The 12,185-nt window shown below is 36.8% G+C and overlaps 1 protein-coding gene across 8 annotated transcripts in view; it reads left to right on the forward strand.

The window, feature by feature from the left end:
- Window positions 1-12,185, forward strand: part of CASK (calcium/calmodulin dependent serine protein kinase) — a 400,881-nt gene that overhangs the window by 263,692 nt on the left and 125,004 nt on the right. For all 8 annotated transcript variants that reach the window (XM_060086299.1, XM_060086301.1, XM_060086303.1 and 5 more), the window contains exons 6-8: window positions 592-694; window positions 6,481-6,656; window positions 11,395-11,517. In XM_060086299.1, the coding sequence (XP_059942282.1) occupies window positions 592-694; window positions 6,481-6,656; window positions 11,395-11,517 (402 nt within the window). The remainder of the gene's footprint in view (window positions 1-591; window positions 695-6,480; window positions 6,657-11,394; window positions 11,518-12,185) is intronic.

A 12,185-nucleotide genomic window follows, 5' to 3' on the forward strand; every position in this document is an offset into this window, starting at 1 on the left:
CCATTCCCACAGAGAGGAAAGGCAGGTCCAGAGAAAAGACCCCAGGAAGAGCATTGAATTCCGCAGGAGCCAGGCTCAGTTAAAGTCATTAAATCTGACTCTTCTTACTTGTGGGTGGAATGAATAAAGAAAAGAAATAGGATGGTGGGAGAGTGGACAAAGAAAGGGCCATCAACATCCCCTAAGGGCCAAGATACAATGGCTCTGTAGGTCAAGTCAGAGGTTACAAGAAACACAGGTATAAAATATATTTTTCCTTAAACAAATGTAGAGTGTCACTCAAAGGAAGAAAATATTGCATGAAAAGGCAGAAAACATGTCTGTCTTGAACATCCATGCTTCCTAAGTAATTCCTAGCACCACACCCTAGTCTTGGAAACAAATAATTCCTGAAAAATATTGGATAAAACAGGTAAGTCTTTGGAGAAATCAGCCAGAAGTGAGAATAGAGAAATAATTCAAACATCCAAAGTAATTCCAGGAGTTTTTAAAGTGTTACAATATGGTCATGTTATTCAGTTTTGTGTAAATTGAATTGTTCATCTTCAGTTAATCCTTATCTTTGGTTTGTTTGTTTGTTTTTCTTTTCAGCCCCACTGTGTTCTCCTTGCCTCAAAGGAAAACTCGGCACCTGTTAAACTTGGGGGCTTTGGGGTAGCTATTCAATTAGGGGAGTCTGGACTTGTAGCTGGAGGTAAGAACACTTTTTAAATTTTCCTTCAAAACCTCATCACTTTCAGGCTGGTGTAAAACTTTCAAACTAAATATTAGTCCATCCTCAGTGTTTCATACCGCATTCTACCTCACCCTAACCCACCCACAAAAGTACCATAATGTAGTTTTGAATTTAATAATTCTGTAGTCATAATTAGAATTTTAGTCCCTTAAGATAATAGACTCTGTCTTTTTACTCTTTGTATCCCCAACACTTAACAGGGAAGAAACCCAACATACAAAGATTAAAACAGTATTGGAAGAAGATGATATTTGAGGCAAAGTGACTTTTAAAGTTGAACTGGCCAAACGAAGTCAAATCTAAAATGTGTGGATTAATTACTTTCAGGTTGCATCTATGGCTAATTTTTAATTTCACACTGTTTTCCTCTTTCCACTTGTGAAAGAGTCCCACTCAAGCCATCAATCTGTGTATTTGGGAAGAGCAAGCAGATGTGAGTACAGACTGATTTTATTATTAGCCAAAACAAACATAATTAGAAAATTCCCATGCCAGAAAAAAAAGAAGAAAAGTTCAAACGGAGACTTTCTTCACCAGTGTACAGAGGTGGATGCTAATTACAGATTCAAGTATTTGGTTTTATTTATTCCTTTCAGTAGATTCCAGCTCAGAATGCTGCCCTGTTTTTAGTTTTGTTCTTTAGTTTTGCAAATTACTTAGTTCTCCCTTCTGCAGACTACCAATCTTCTAGTCATTGCTTTATATTTTCCATCTTGAAGTACTGCCAGCCTTCACAAAGAGGAAAAATATCAACAGTACTAAATTCAAATACCTAACAAATGATAAATATCAAAATAATAATCTTTTACACAGGATATTTCATTTAATTCACTATTACTAAAACATCGAAGCAGTATTAACATAGACCATCTTCTGAAAAATGAGCCATGAGTCATAGTTGTATTCTTTAAATCATTATTTTACCACATTGCCCTCTAAAATTAAATTGTGTTTTGTTTTGTTTTGTTTCGGTACGCGGGCCTCTTACTGTTGTGGCCCCTCCCGTTGCAGAGCACAAGCTCTGGACGCGCAGGCTCAGTGGCCATGGCTCACGGGCCCAGCTGCTCTGCAGCATGTGGGATCTTCCCGGACCGGGGCACGAACCCATGTCCCCTGCATCAGCAGGCGGACTCTCAACCACTGCACCACCAGGGAAGCCCTCTAGTTTTGCATTCTCTTCTAATCATTTCCAAGAATATGAGAAACTGCAAGTTGAGTATAGTTTTGAAAACTGATTTTTTTTCCTTCTAATTCTAATGAACTAGTGAATTCAAAACTAATGAAAAGTTTTGAAATTTTTCATCTGTGATTAGAAGACTGACCATAGGGTCAGTTAACAAAGAACAGTTTAATCACAGAATCATTGAATCTCTGAATTCGAAGGGGCCTTAACTTCTCCAGTCTTGTAACTAATGATTGAATTTTCTCATAAAATTCCCAGCAAAGGGCTGATCTCTAGTTTAATTCCTCATGTGGCAAAGAATTCACTGTGTCCCAGGACAGTTCATTCCATTTTGGGAAAGCTCCTAAGTATTGAAACGTTCATTCTTGCGTTGAATGGAAGTGTGTCTTCCTGTAACTTCCACCCAGTGGTCCTAATTCTGACTTTTGGAGCCACAGTAAACAATTTTAATCCTTCCATATGATAGTCATTCAGATGCTTGAAAACAGCTGTAATGTCCCCCTAAGTCCTATCCAAGTTAACTTGCCTAGGTTAATTTAGTCATTCCTCACATAAACTGGTTCAGAGTCTCCTGACTGTGCACCAAGTACAGAGCCAGAACTGAGCACAACTACAGGTACTTCCAAGCACACAGAAGCTTGAGGTTATCACTTCTTTTGCCGTGGATCTTACATTTCTGTCAGGCTCCCCAAATTGCATGAGCTTTTTGGACAACCCTGTAACACTGCTGGCTCATATTAATCGTGCAATCAACTACAAATCTTAAATTGTTGTTTTTAACAAACGCTGCTGTTAAACTGACCCTCTCAAATCCAGTATTTGTACAAATCACCGCCATGTTAAGAGTACACAATTAAATAACACATAATTTCTGACAATTACATCCTCAAGGTCGATGGGATGATATGAAATAAAACGAATTCCTTTTATATGCTATATACTGGCCATTTATAGCATCTCTGTTTCTCTTGATCTGGATCTTCATCCTGTTAGTATTAAAAATGGTATGGGCTTCATATTTTACTGTGCATCTCAACTGAAGGGGAAAAACAGATTCATTCGATTTACCCAGACAGTTTTTACATGTTAATCTATTTTCCTAAAGTCCATGAATCTTTCCCCTAAACTGTATATTTTTAAAGCTGATTTTTAACTCACAGTGTGTCAGTTATGCAAAATTTATTTTTCTCAATTCTTCTAGAATTAAAATACTTTGTGATGGTCAAAATATTGTCATTTCTTAAACATACCTTTCCTTGCAGTCTTGAAATAACTACTTCAAGCATTGAAATGTCTTTTAAAATACAGTCTACATATGTAGATAAGGGGTAAATGACTTCTCTTATAAAAAGCTTTCATATTGTTTAAGGTATCAATACTTTTGAAAACTTTACTATTTATCAGCTCTTTGCTAATATTTAACAGAAAGCTATTTTCCTGTCAGATTAGAATCTTTGATCACTCAGTCCTCCAAATAGAAAGGAATTCTCTCCTTTATATGTTCCATATAATAAAAACCATTTACGTATATTTATACTTCCCCTATCTGAAACTCAGCTGTTTGGAAGACTCACTATCCAGAATATATCTAGGAACCTAGGAAATAATTATAATAGCAGCAAGGCATTTCCTGCCCTTAATACCTGTTCATGGTTCTCTCAAGTGAGCATCTAAAGACACACTCTGAGGCTGACAGTGCTTCCATTTTTCAGAAACTTTTGTGGATTCGTGTTCCTTCATACCTTGCACCTGCTCTTCCCTCTGGTTAGAACGCCTTTTGTCATTTTATGTATCTAGTTAACTAAGTATTCTAGAAGGCTGAGCTAACAATCATCTCTTAAAAGCAGGCTGATCTTCACCATCCCAAGTGAGGTAACCCTATTCCTTCTCTCCCATATTACCATAGCTATCTGGGCTACATACCTCCGTGCAGCATTTGATGCAGGGATTTGTAATTATATCAAAGACTGAGGTTTGTGAGGGCAAGGGGCGGGGACCATGCTTATCTCTTGTACACCCACAGTGGTCCTAGATTGTGTCTGGGACCTAGCAGGCACTTAGGAAATTTTTACTAAATGAAAGAATCTGGTTTCTAATGAGATTACAGTTTATAGCAGATTTTATGCAAAAATTGGGAGAAGACAGGGCTAGAGTAAGCATAGTGAAAGAAAAGAAATGAAAGCCTGACAGAAAGAAATACATTGAGCAGACACCAAAAGTTGGACAGCACAGCAGCCTTTTGGTACTGAAGAAATGAACCCTTGCATACCTCTGAAGTTCCCAAGGGCGATTTTGGTTCCATACCAGAGTTCTTTCATTGGTATCCACAATGATAATTCTGAGTCATCAAGAAGAGGTTAAATTATGTGCAGCATCTTGTGTAAGAGAAGTCAGGAAATTGTAGAAAGAGAGCCATCCAAAATTATTAAAGTAAAAAGGTTTGGGTGCATAAAGATCCAGGTCCTAAAGTATTGAATGTGTACCTATACAGAACAACTCTCCCCACCCTGAGGTTCTAGGTAATAAGCTTTTATTATATTATCAAAAAAGGTAACATTTAAATATTTAAATGTACATCGGAAGTGTCTCATATACAGTGACATTTAATTTGGCTTGGTAATTGGCTTCCCATTCTTAGAATTCTGTGGTCAAAGTCATAAAAATCCAGTGACCACAAAGAAGGAAAAGTCAAGTGATCACAAACCAGGAAATTGGGGAGGTTGGTGTATGTTAAAGGTTGACTCCAGTCCTTTCACACCTACCGATTTTCATGAAATAAAAAAAATCATTCCTATGTATTCTTTCTACCATGGTCTTTTCCCCTTTCATCTGTGAGCAAATTCTTGAACCAAAAGACATGTATATTCCTCAAGGATGAACCCTAATTCTCCAGAACCAGGGTAGTCTTCAATATGGATAAATGGAAATAACCTCCCCTGGATGGCCGGGGCTGGCTGTGGTGGCTCTGACTAGTCCCAGATTGAGGCCTACATTTTGAGATGCTTGGTCCTGTCTTGTAAGGGAAATAGTAGGAGTCAAGTTGAGTTTCAAAGCAGTATCCCAACCATCAGCAGGTACCTGGCTGGTGCCCTGGTACCAGTACTCTGATCTCTTACCCTGCTTTTCCCTACTTTTACCAGCTCCTGTCCATCAGACCAAGGCAAATTCTCCAAGGGCACTGCCCTATCCAGGCTGTTAATGAAGTAGAAGGCTTAGTTCTCATCATTTCAACTTCTTTTTGTTTCTTGAGGAAACCAAATGGGGCAATATGGAAATAAAAATCTTTGCTTCTAACCAGTAGAATTTTCACTGATCTACTATACATTTTAAATAAAAATATTTTCACTCCCTGAACCCTGAACTTAATCTCTTCTATTATGGGGGAAGGAGAGGAACCATTATGATCTGCAGCAAAGGAATATTCCCAGGACACAAGCTAAGAGCTGCTTTATCCTTCTCATCCCAACCAGGTTTGACAATCACTAACAAAACTTTTATGATATATTCTCTCTAGCTGGATTAGAAGATCTCTGAGGTCTTTTTTAAAACTCTGATCACAGTTCTGAGCTCTACATAAAGTTTTGTGCAAGCTTCAAAATAAAAATTATCTTGGACTCGTGATGATGAGGGTGGGGCTGTAGAGGGAAAGGGAGGAGAGGAGGGGTCTGCATAGAGCTAGAAGTGCTGCCAAGTCTGGTGGGCAGTTCCCCTCCCACAATAATTTCCCTACAGGGTACAAGCCTTTCATTCTCGAGTAGAAGAAAAGACTTCTTTTGGGATGCTGAGTTAAAGATGGTTACTAGTGTACAAACAACTGCTTTCAGATTCCTTCCTGAAACCTAACTTTGATAGGAAAAAAAGAAAAAGAAAAGCGCTTCAAAGAAGATAGAAGTCAAAGAAGATTGAATGGGAGGAGCTTCATGATTTTACTTTGGTTTATGTCATATATTTGCTCTCATTCTGTTCAAATGTTAACATTTGGAGGAAGCTAAAAAATCTTATTATAACAAAATATTACTAACCATTGTTAATTGCTGCAATTAATTCCTAAAATCAACCGAACAGGATTTCAGATTCATATTCCAAATAAAAGTTCTCAGCATTAGGTTTAATTTGAGAATTTCTATTTGGCAGTCAAAAGTAATCTTTTTCTCTACAGATATTTTCTCACTTGCCGCCCCCTCCCGCTCCTGCCTCTGCTCTGTATTTTTAGTAATTTTCAAATTTGTGAAAATTAGAAAATGTAAACAACTTCTTCATGAAGCAACAAATAGGTAAATACTTACCATGCATCCTATGGAATTCAATAGGAAGTAACAGTGCTAGAAGACAAAGTGCCTCTCCTGGGCTCAATATTTTCAAGACGTGATTAGATAAATAATTTTTTTCTTTCTGCCTTTTTTCCTTGATTTTATAGAGGAGGGGAGAGGTGGTAAGAGAATATTTGCATTGTTAACCTTGTCATTCACACTGTTATTCTATTATTTTCAGTTTTCAAATGGGAAACAAAAAGCCCATTTTATGTAAACATTTTTCCTTGATGTTGTCATTTTAAATGTAGGACGAGTTGGAACACCTCATTTTATGGCCCCAGAAGTTGTCAAAAGAGAGCCTTATGGAAAACCTGTAGATGTCTGGGGTTGTGGCGTGATCCTTTTTATCCTGCTAAGCGGTTGTTTGCCTTTTTATGGAACCAAGGAAAGATTGTTTGAAGGCATTATTAAAGGAAAATATAAGGTAACATATTATGAACGTTTTATTTTTCCGTTGAGATTAAATTATTCTGAAAAATGTGTTTTGAAGTTGCTGTCTGTCTTTGGATTACTTATTGGTTGTCCCATAGTCACCCAGTCAGAGATGCTTGCATCATTGATCCACCAGCCTTGTTAGGCAACAAAGGCCTCAAGTAAATTTGACCCTATCGGCCGAACTGTCATCCAGATGACTGGCTTTAAAACAACTATTGCCTCACCCCTCCCTTCTCATTCCCTCTGTGCTGCCCCTAAAGTCTATCCCATGTATTTGGATTCCAACTCTGTGTTCAGTCCAGAAAACAGGGTCCCCACTCGTCTTTGATACAGTGTAAAAACCAGAGATCAGATGGATGTTCCCCTTTTCCTCCATGTGATAATCAACAGTGTAAGAGTCCTGGGCTCTCAGAGTCATAAAGCCACACTACAAATCAAATTTTTTTACCACAAGTACATTCTAGCAAAACTGCCTCTTTAGCTATAAGTCAAAGTAATTGGTTAATGCCCTACTTATTTCAAATAAAACTCTAGCTCGGGGAAAGAATTTGGACTGCTCCTTGGAATTTATTGTGAGCAAATTTGACCTTTTATTTTACCCTGGGTAAGGTGTTTGTGACAAACCTGTGCCCAGATTTTATAGTATCCATTAGCTGTCTGGTGACCGAACCCATTTATTCAGGCTAAGCTGGAAAATAAACTTCTTTGGCCCTTCTTTGTGTAATTTGAGAAAAGGGCTTTATTTTTATTACTTTTTGCTTGATTTAAAGTGAAGTTAAAATGGAAATTTCATCCAGGTAATTAGTCATCCTTTATCTTAATTTTAGATTTAGTGTCTATTAGCCTTTATTTGATTTTGCTTTATCATACATGTTATTTTATTGCATTTTATGTAGTCAGCCAGCACAGCTGAAAAATTTGCCATTTACCTTCCAGGATAAACTGAAATGCCAGTATCACAACGGCATTTCATAATATAATTTAGAGCCATTTTGCTGTGATTTAAATATTTATATTCATCTTTGGCTACTGTGAATTGGAAACTGCATGTACTATTCACAGACTCCTGATTAGTACATTATTACTTTCATTACTAAGTAATTTAAGAAGTCATTACTGACATCATGAGTGGCTATACCAAAAAGACCTAGGGAATTCTTAGAAATAAGCTTAAGGTTGGTTTCACTACCCGAGCTCTTATACTTTATTGCCCTGTACTACCTTGTATGGCTGACGGAATAGGATGCTCTGTATGGGAAGCACAGAGGAGTATGTGTCTGGATATCAAATCAGGGCAGCTTATTTTGAGGAAGTTCTTTTTCCTCCCATTATTATTAACACATGTACTTTCTATTCAACAGAATCACTGTTTCATTTTCAGCCATGCCTGGCAACATAAAACGAAACACACAGGTTTATATAACACTACACTCCAAAACTGTGAGGCCCCTAAAGTGTTTTTTTTCCAATTCCTCAGTTATGTTAGAATTTTATATGGGACTTGAAACAAATAAAGAAAAAGAAAAAGAAAAAAAAAGAAATGAAAGGTAAAATAGTTTCAGAGTTGTAGCCTTATCCTTTAAGCCATAACTGAAGCTTGTGGAAGTGAGAAGGTGAGAATGGTCTGTACTTTTTTCCCCTTGGGCTTTATGTACCATCAGCTTATAAAGGCATTCAGGTTTGTCTTTTATTTTATTTGGATTAAGATATTTGCCAAAACTCTGTTAACAGAGAAAGATGTTTTAAGTATAGGTTTTTCTGCTTCTCTTAGAGTCAGTTGACCACTGGGGAATAAAATCAATCCTTTCAAGGTAACTAAAAGTCTCGGGAAACTGCTTGTAAGTAATCATCCCCCTCCAATCCCTTGAAATTGTAAGTGGCTATCAGGAATGCACGGTTATGGCTTTCTGGTTGAATTTTGCCAAGTGAAATCACAGATACTAGCATATGAAAATAAACACAGTAATGCATCAGCATAATAATAATACTAGCAATAATGATAGCTAACTCATACACAGCACTTACTATGTTCCAGGAACTAAGCACTTAGTTAATAAGCACTTATTCTAAGCACTTTACTTATATTAACTCTTTTCATCCTCACAGCGACTTATGACGTAGGTACCATATAATAAAATCTCCCACCTGCCTTTTTGAGTTATAAGCATTCACTAATAATAGAATTCTTCCTTTGTGTTTGTTCCGTTGCTAACTTCCTGGTTTCCAAGGCAATGTGCTTCATTCCAACAGCTTCTGGTATTTGATTTTGTCTATTTTTAAAGTATTGAATAGTTATCTTTGTTTAAAAAAAAAACTTGGACTGTTCACATATGTCCAAAAATTTGTTTGAAAATTTCCTATTCTTAGCATTATAGTATAATATAGTCAGATGGATGGTGGCAGCTATATCATAATTTCTGTACCTGGGGGTTTGAAGCTTTGAGGTTAATTCGTATTTACTATTACTTGGCTAACCTCACCTCTCACTTATATTCATGGCTTTCCTTACAAAAGCCTCAGGTTTTCAGCACCATAGTTTGAAGTATAGATCCATCTGTATCATCAGTGATGAACCTATTGGGCCTTTAAAAAAAATACTGTGCTGTGATTGTGTCAGCATTTATTTTTACATTTTTTATTACTGAAAATTTCTAACAAACAAAATAGTAGAGATAATAGTATAATGAACCCCCAGCTTTAACACTTATCAATGTACAGCCAATCTTGTTTTATCTATATTCCACATGCTACTAGATTATTCTGAAGCAGATCTCAAAAATATAATTTTATCACCCTGGTGGTCCTTAACAAAAAAAATATTAAAATCCTTGATCTCTATGAGTATTTTCAAGAAAATTTTGATGACATATTTTAAATGTAGTACATTTAAATTGTCATAGTTTATAAACTACTACTGGTCTTAAATGATTTTAATTTAACTTTTTATTCTTGTTTACTAGCTTACTTGATCTTTTAAGGTCAATATGGGAGAATACTATTTAGCTAAAGTATATGCTAACATTTAATTTCAATTAATTTTTTTATAAAGGACAGAAATATATTTCACAAAGTCTCTAAAAGATACAGTATCATCTTATATCACTTATTTCTGGATAGCCAGTTGGTATCTACACAGCAGGAGTTCTTAGCTGCCTGGCTTTAGTATTCAAATAAGTGAGACTGTTTTATAACCCTGTTTTGTTCCCCCTTATGTACTCAACCTCCCAAGTTAATTTCAACTAGTCTTCTCTGCCAAAGGAAGAGAAAACCCTGGATTGGGCTTCCTCATAAAAAGGACTGGGGAGTATACTTCTCAACCTCTATTCACTTCAGAAGTCTTACCACCACTTTCAGATGATTTCTCAACCCCTTTCCTGAGGACAGATCATTCAGACTTTAAAGACTACATCAGCTCCAAGATGGGGAAGAGGAAACAAGGCTATCTAAGCCCCATCTAATCACTTACCTCCTTATTTCAAACTCATCAACTGATCACAATTTCAGTAGGATGACAATATTTCAACAGTCTCATGGCATTCATTTTAATTAAGGGATCTGACAAGAGAAGTGACTATCGTTTGGAATTCTGCCTGTTAGAAAAAGAAAATGGAACATTTTCCACTCCACGTCTACTAAAACAAAGCCTCACGTTAGCCAGAGCAAAATGTCTAATACTAACCCTTGGCAAGATCATAATGATTCATGTGTACTGTGATGCAAGTTGTGATTTCATTTGCCTTTAACCTGTTGTGGACTTTATTCTGCGTCTTTCTCCCTTAGGACGTGACAAAGGTCTTTGCCAGTTAAAACCATGGCATTGCTTACAGCTCTTGGCACCAGGCAGCTCCCATGAGCTCACCCAATCAGCCAGTTTCCTCATATTAAATAGGGAGTGAGACCCTACTCCATCTCTACCCTCCTGTCCCCACTTACCTTCCCAACTCCAAGTCCTAAGCATTCCTTTCCATTTTTTCCTGGTTCCTGGTCTCAGACATACCCCTTTTCCCAGGAACCTTCCAACTCTCTTCCTCATAGATCCACAGCCTTTCTCACAAGTCGTGTGTCTTAGGAACAACTCATAATTTTTTTGTTTGACTTTAGTTAATTTACCTTGTGGGTTAGTTGTCTCATCTCTAAAAGAGAAAAAAAAATAACTTCTTTAAGAACAATATACAAGTGAATTGGGTTTTTTGTAGGGCCTTTAGTAATGGTATATTTTTTCCTAAATACTGAAAATGACATACAGTGACCAAAGTCTCCTATTAATAAAAGCTACTTTGCATAGCTTCACGATTACTGCTAATTCCAAGTTTTAAAAGCAAAATATTAAAAATATTTCTTCAAATTTTAAAATTTTATTTTAGTCCTTTCTGGATCAAAGTATTCTAACCTTTTTAGAGTCTACATTCTAGACTTTATTTTAGCTGAGGTAGAACCTGGAATCATGAACATTCTATTCTTCAATTATTAAAAATATTATTACATATATAACAACAAGAACATGTATAATGAATATTTACTGCTGCAAATTCTCATGTATTGAACAACAACAGAAAAAGAATTGCATCTGTCCTCTTCTTCCTTAGAAAGCAAGCCTTTAGAATCAGATTTCTCCACCCTGCTCCAAGAATTTTATTCACGTTGAAACAGCACAGGAATATTAAATAACAGAGAATGTTAACTTCTCACTGGACATAACTGTGTAATTTTCCTTTCCCCCTCTTCAGATGAATCCAAGGCAGTGGAGCCATATCTCTGAAAGTGCCAAAGACCTAGTACGCCGCATGCTGATGCTGGATCCTGCTGAAAGGATCACTGTTTATGAAGCACTGAATCACCCATGGCTTAAGGTACATGAGCTCATAGGTGGCCATCTACACTTTGTTTAAACAGTTCCAGTGACAGGAATGCATTGTTCTGTAAGGTGCCCCTTTCCACCCTTTTTTTTTTTCCTGAGCATTTTTCATTACAGTTTTGTTCATCTTATTTGCTGTTTCTGTACATCCTCTGTAAACATCTAAGAGGATGTACCATTTGAGTGACATTCAGCTCTCATCACAAGAGGGTACAAAAGCGGATTAAGGCAGAATCCATCAGGGAGGAAGGCCTATTTGTTCTCTACCAACACATGTTCCAAAGATGTGCAACATGAACAACGGAAATAGCACTCAACTGTGTGATAATTAAAAAGTGATTATCATTATTTTGGGTGTGAATGTATACTTCATAGCATTATTTTTATTTCAGTAGATACTAGGTGTGGGTTTATCGTCTTAGGAAAAAGGCAGATTTTAAAAGTTGTTTTTATATCCCATCCTGCTGATGAAGTATTAAAGGTATAACTTGGGACTTCAATGAGACAGTACCATTTGATGAAGACATTACGCTGCTCAACAGTTCCAGGAAATTCTCACTTTACATGTGAGAAAACTAAGCCTCAGAGAGGTTAAGAATCTTGCCCCAAGTCACGAAAGTTGTCAGTGGTGGAACCAGGATTTTAATTCAGCCTGCCACACCC

This window comes from Mesoplodon densirostris, chromosome X (genome assembly GCF_025265405.1).
Source record: "Mesoplodon densirostris isolate mMesDen1 chromosome X, mMesDen1 primary haplotype, whole genome shotgun sequence".
Lineage (NCBI taxonomy): Eukaryota > Metazoa > Chordata > Mammalia > Artiodactyla > Ziphiidae > Mesoplodon > Mesoplodon densirostris.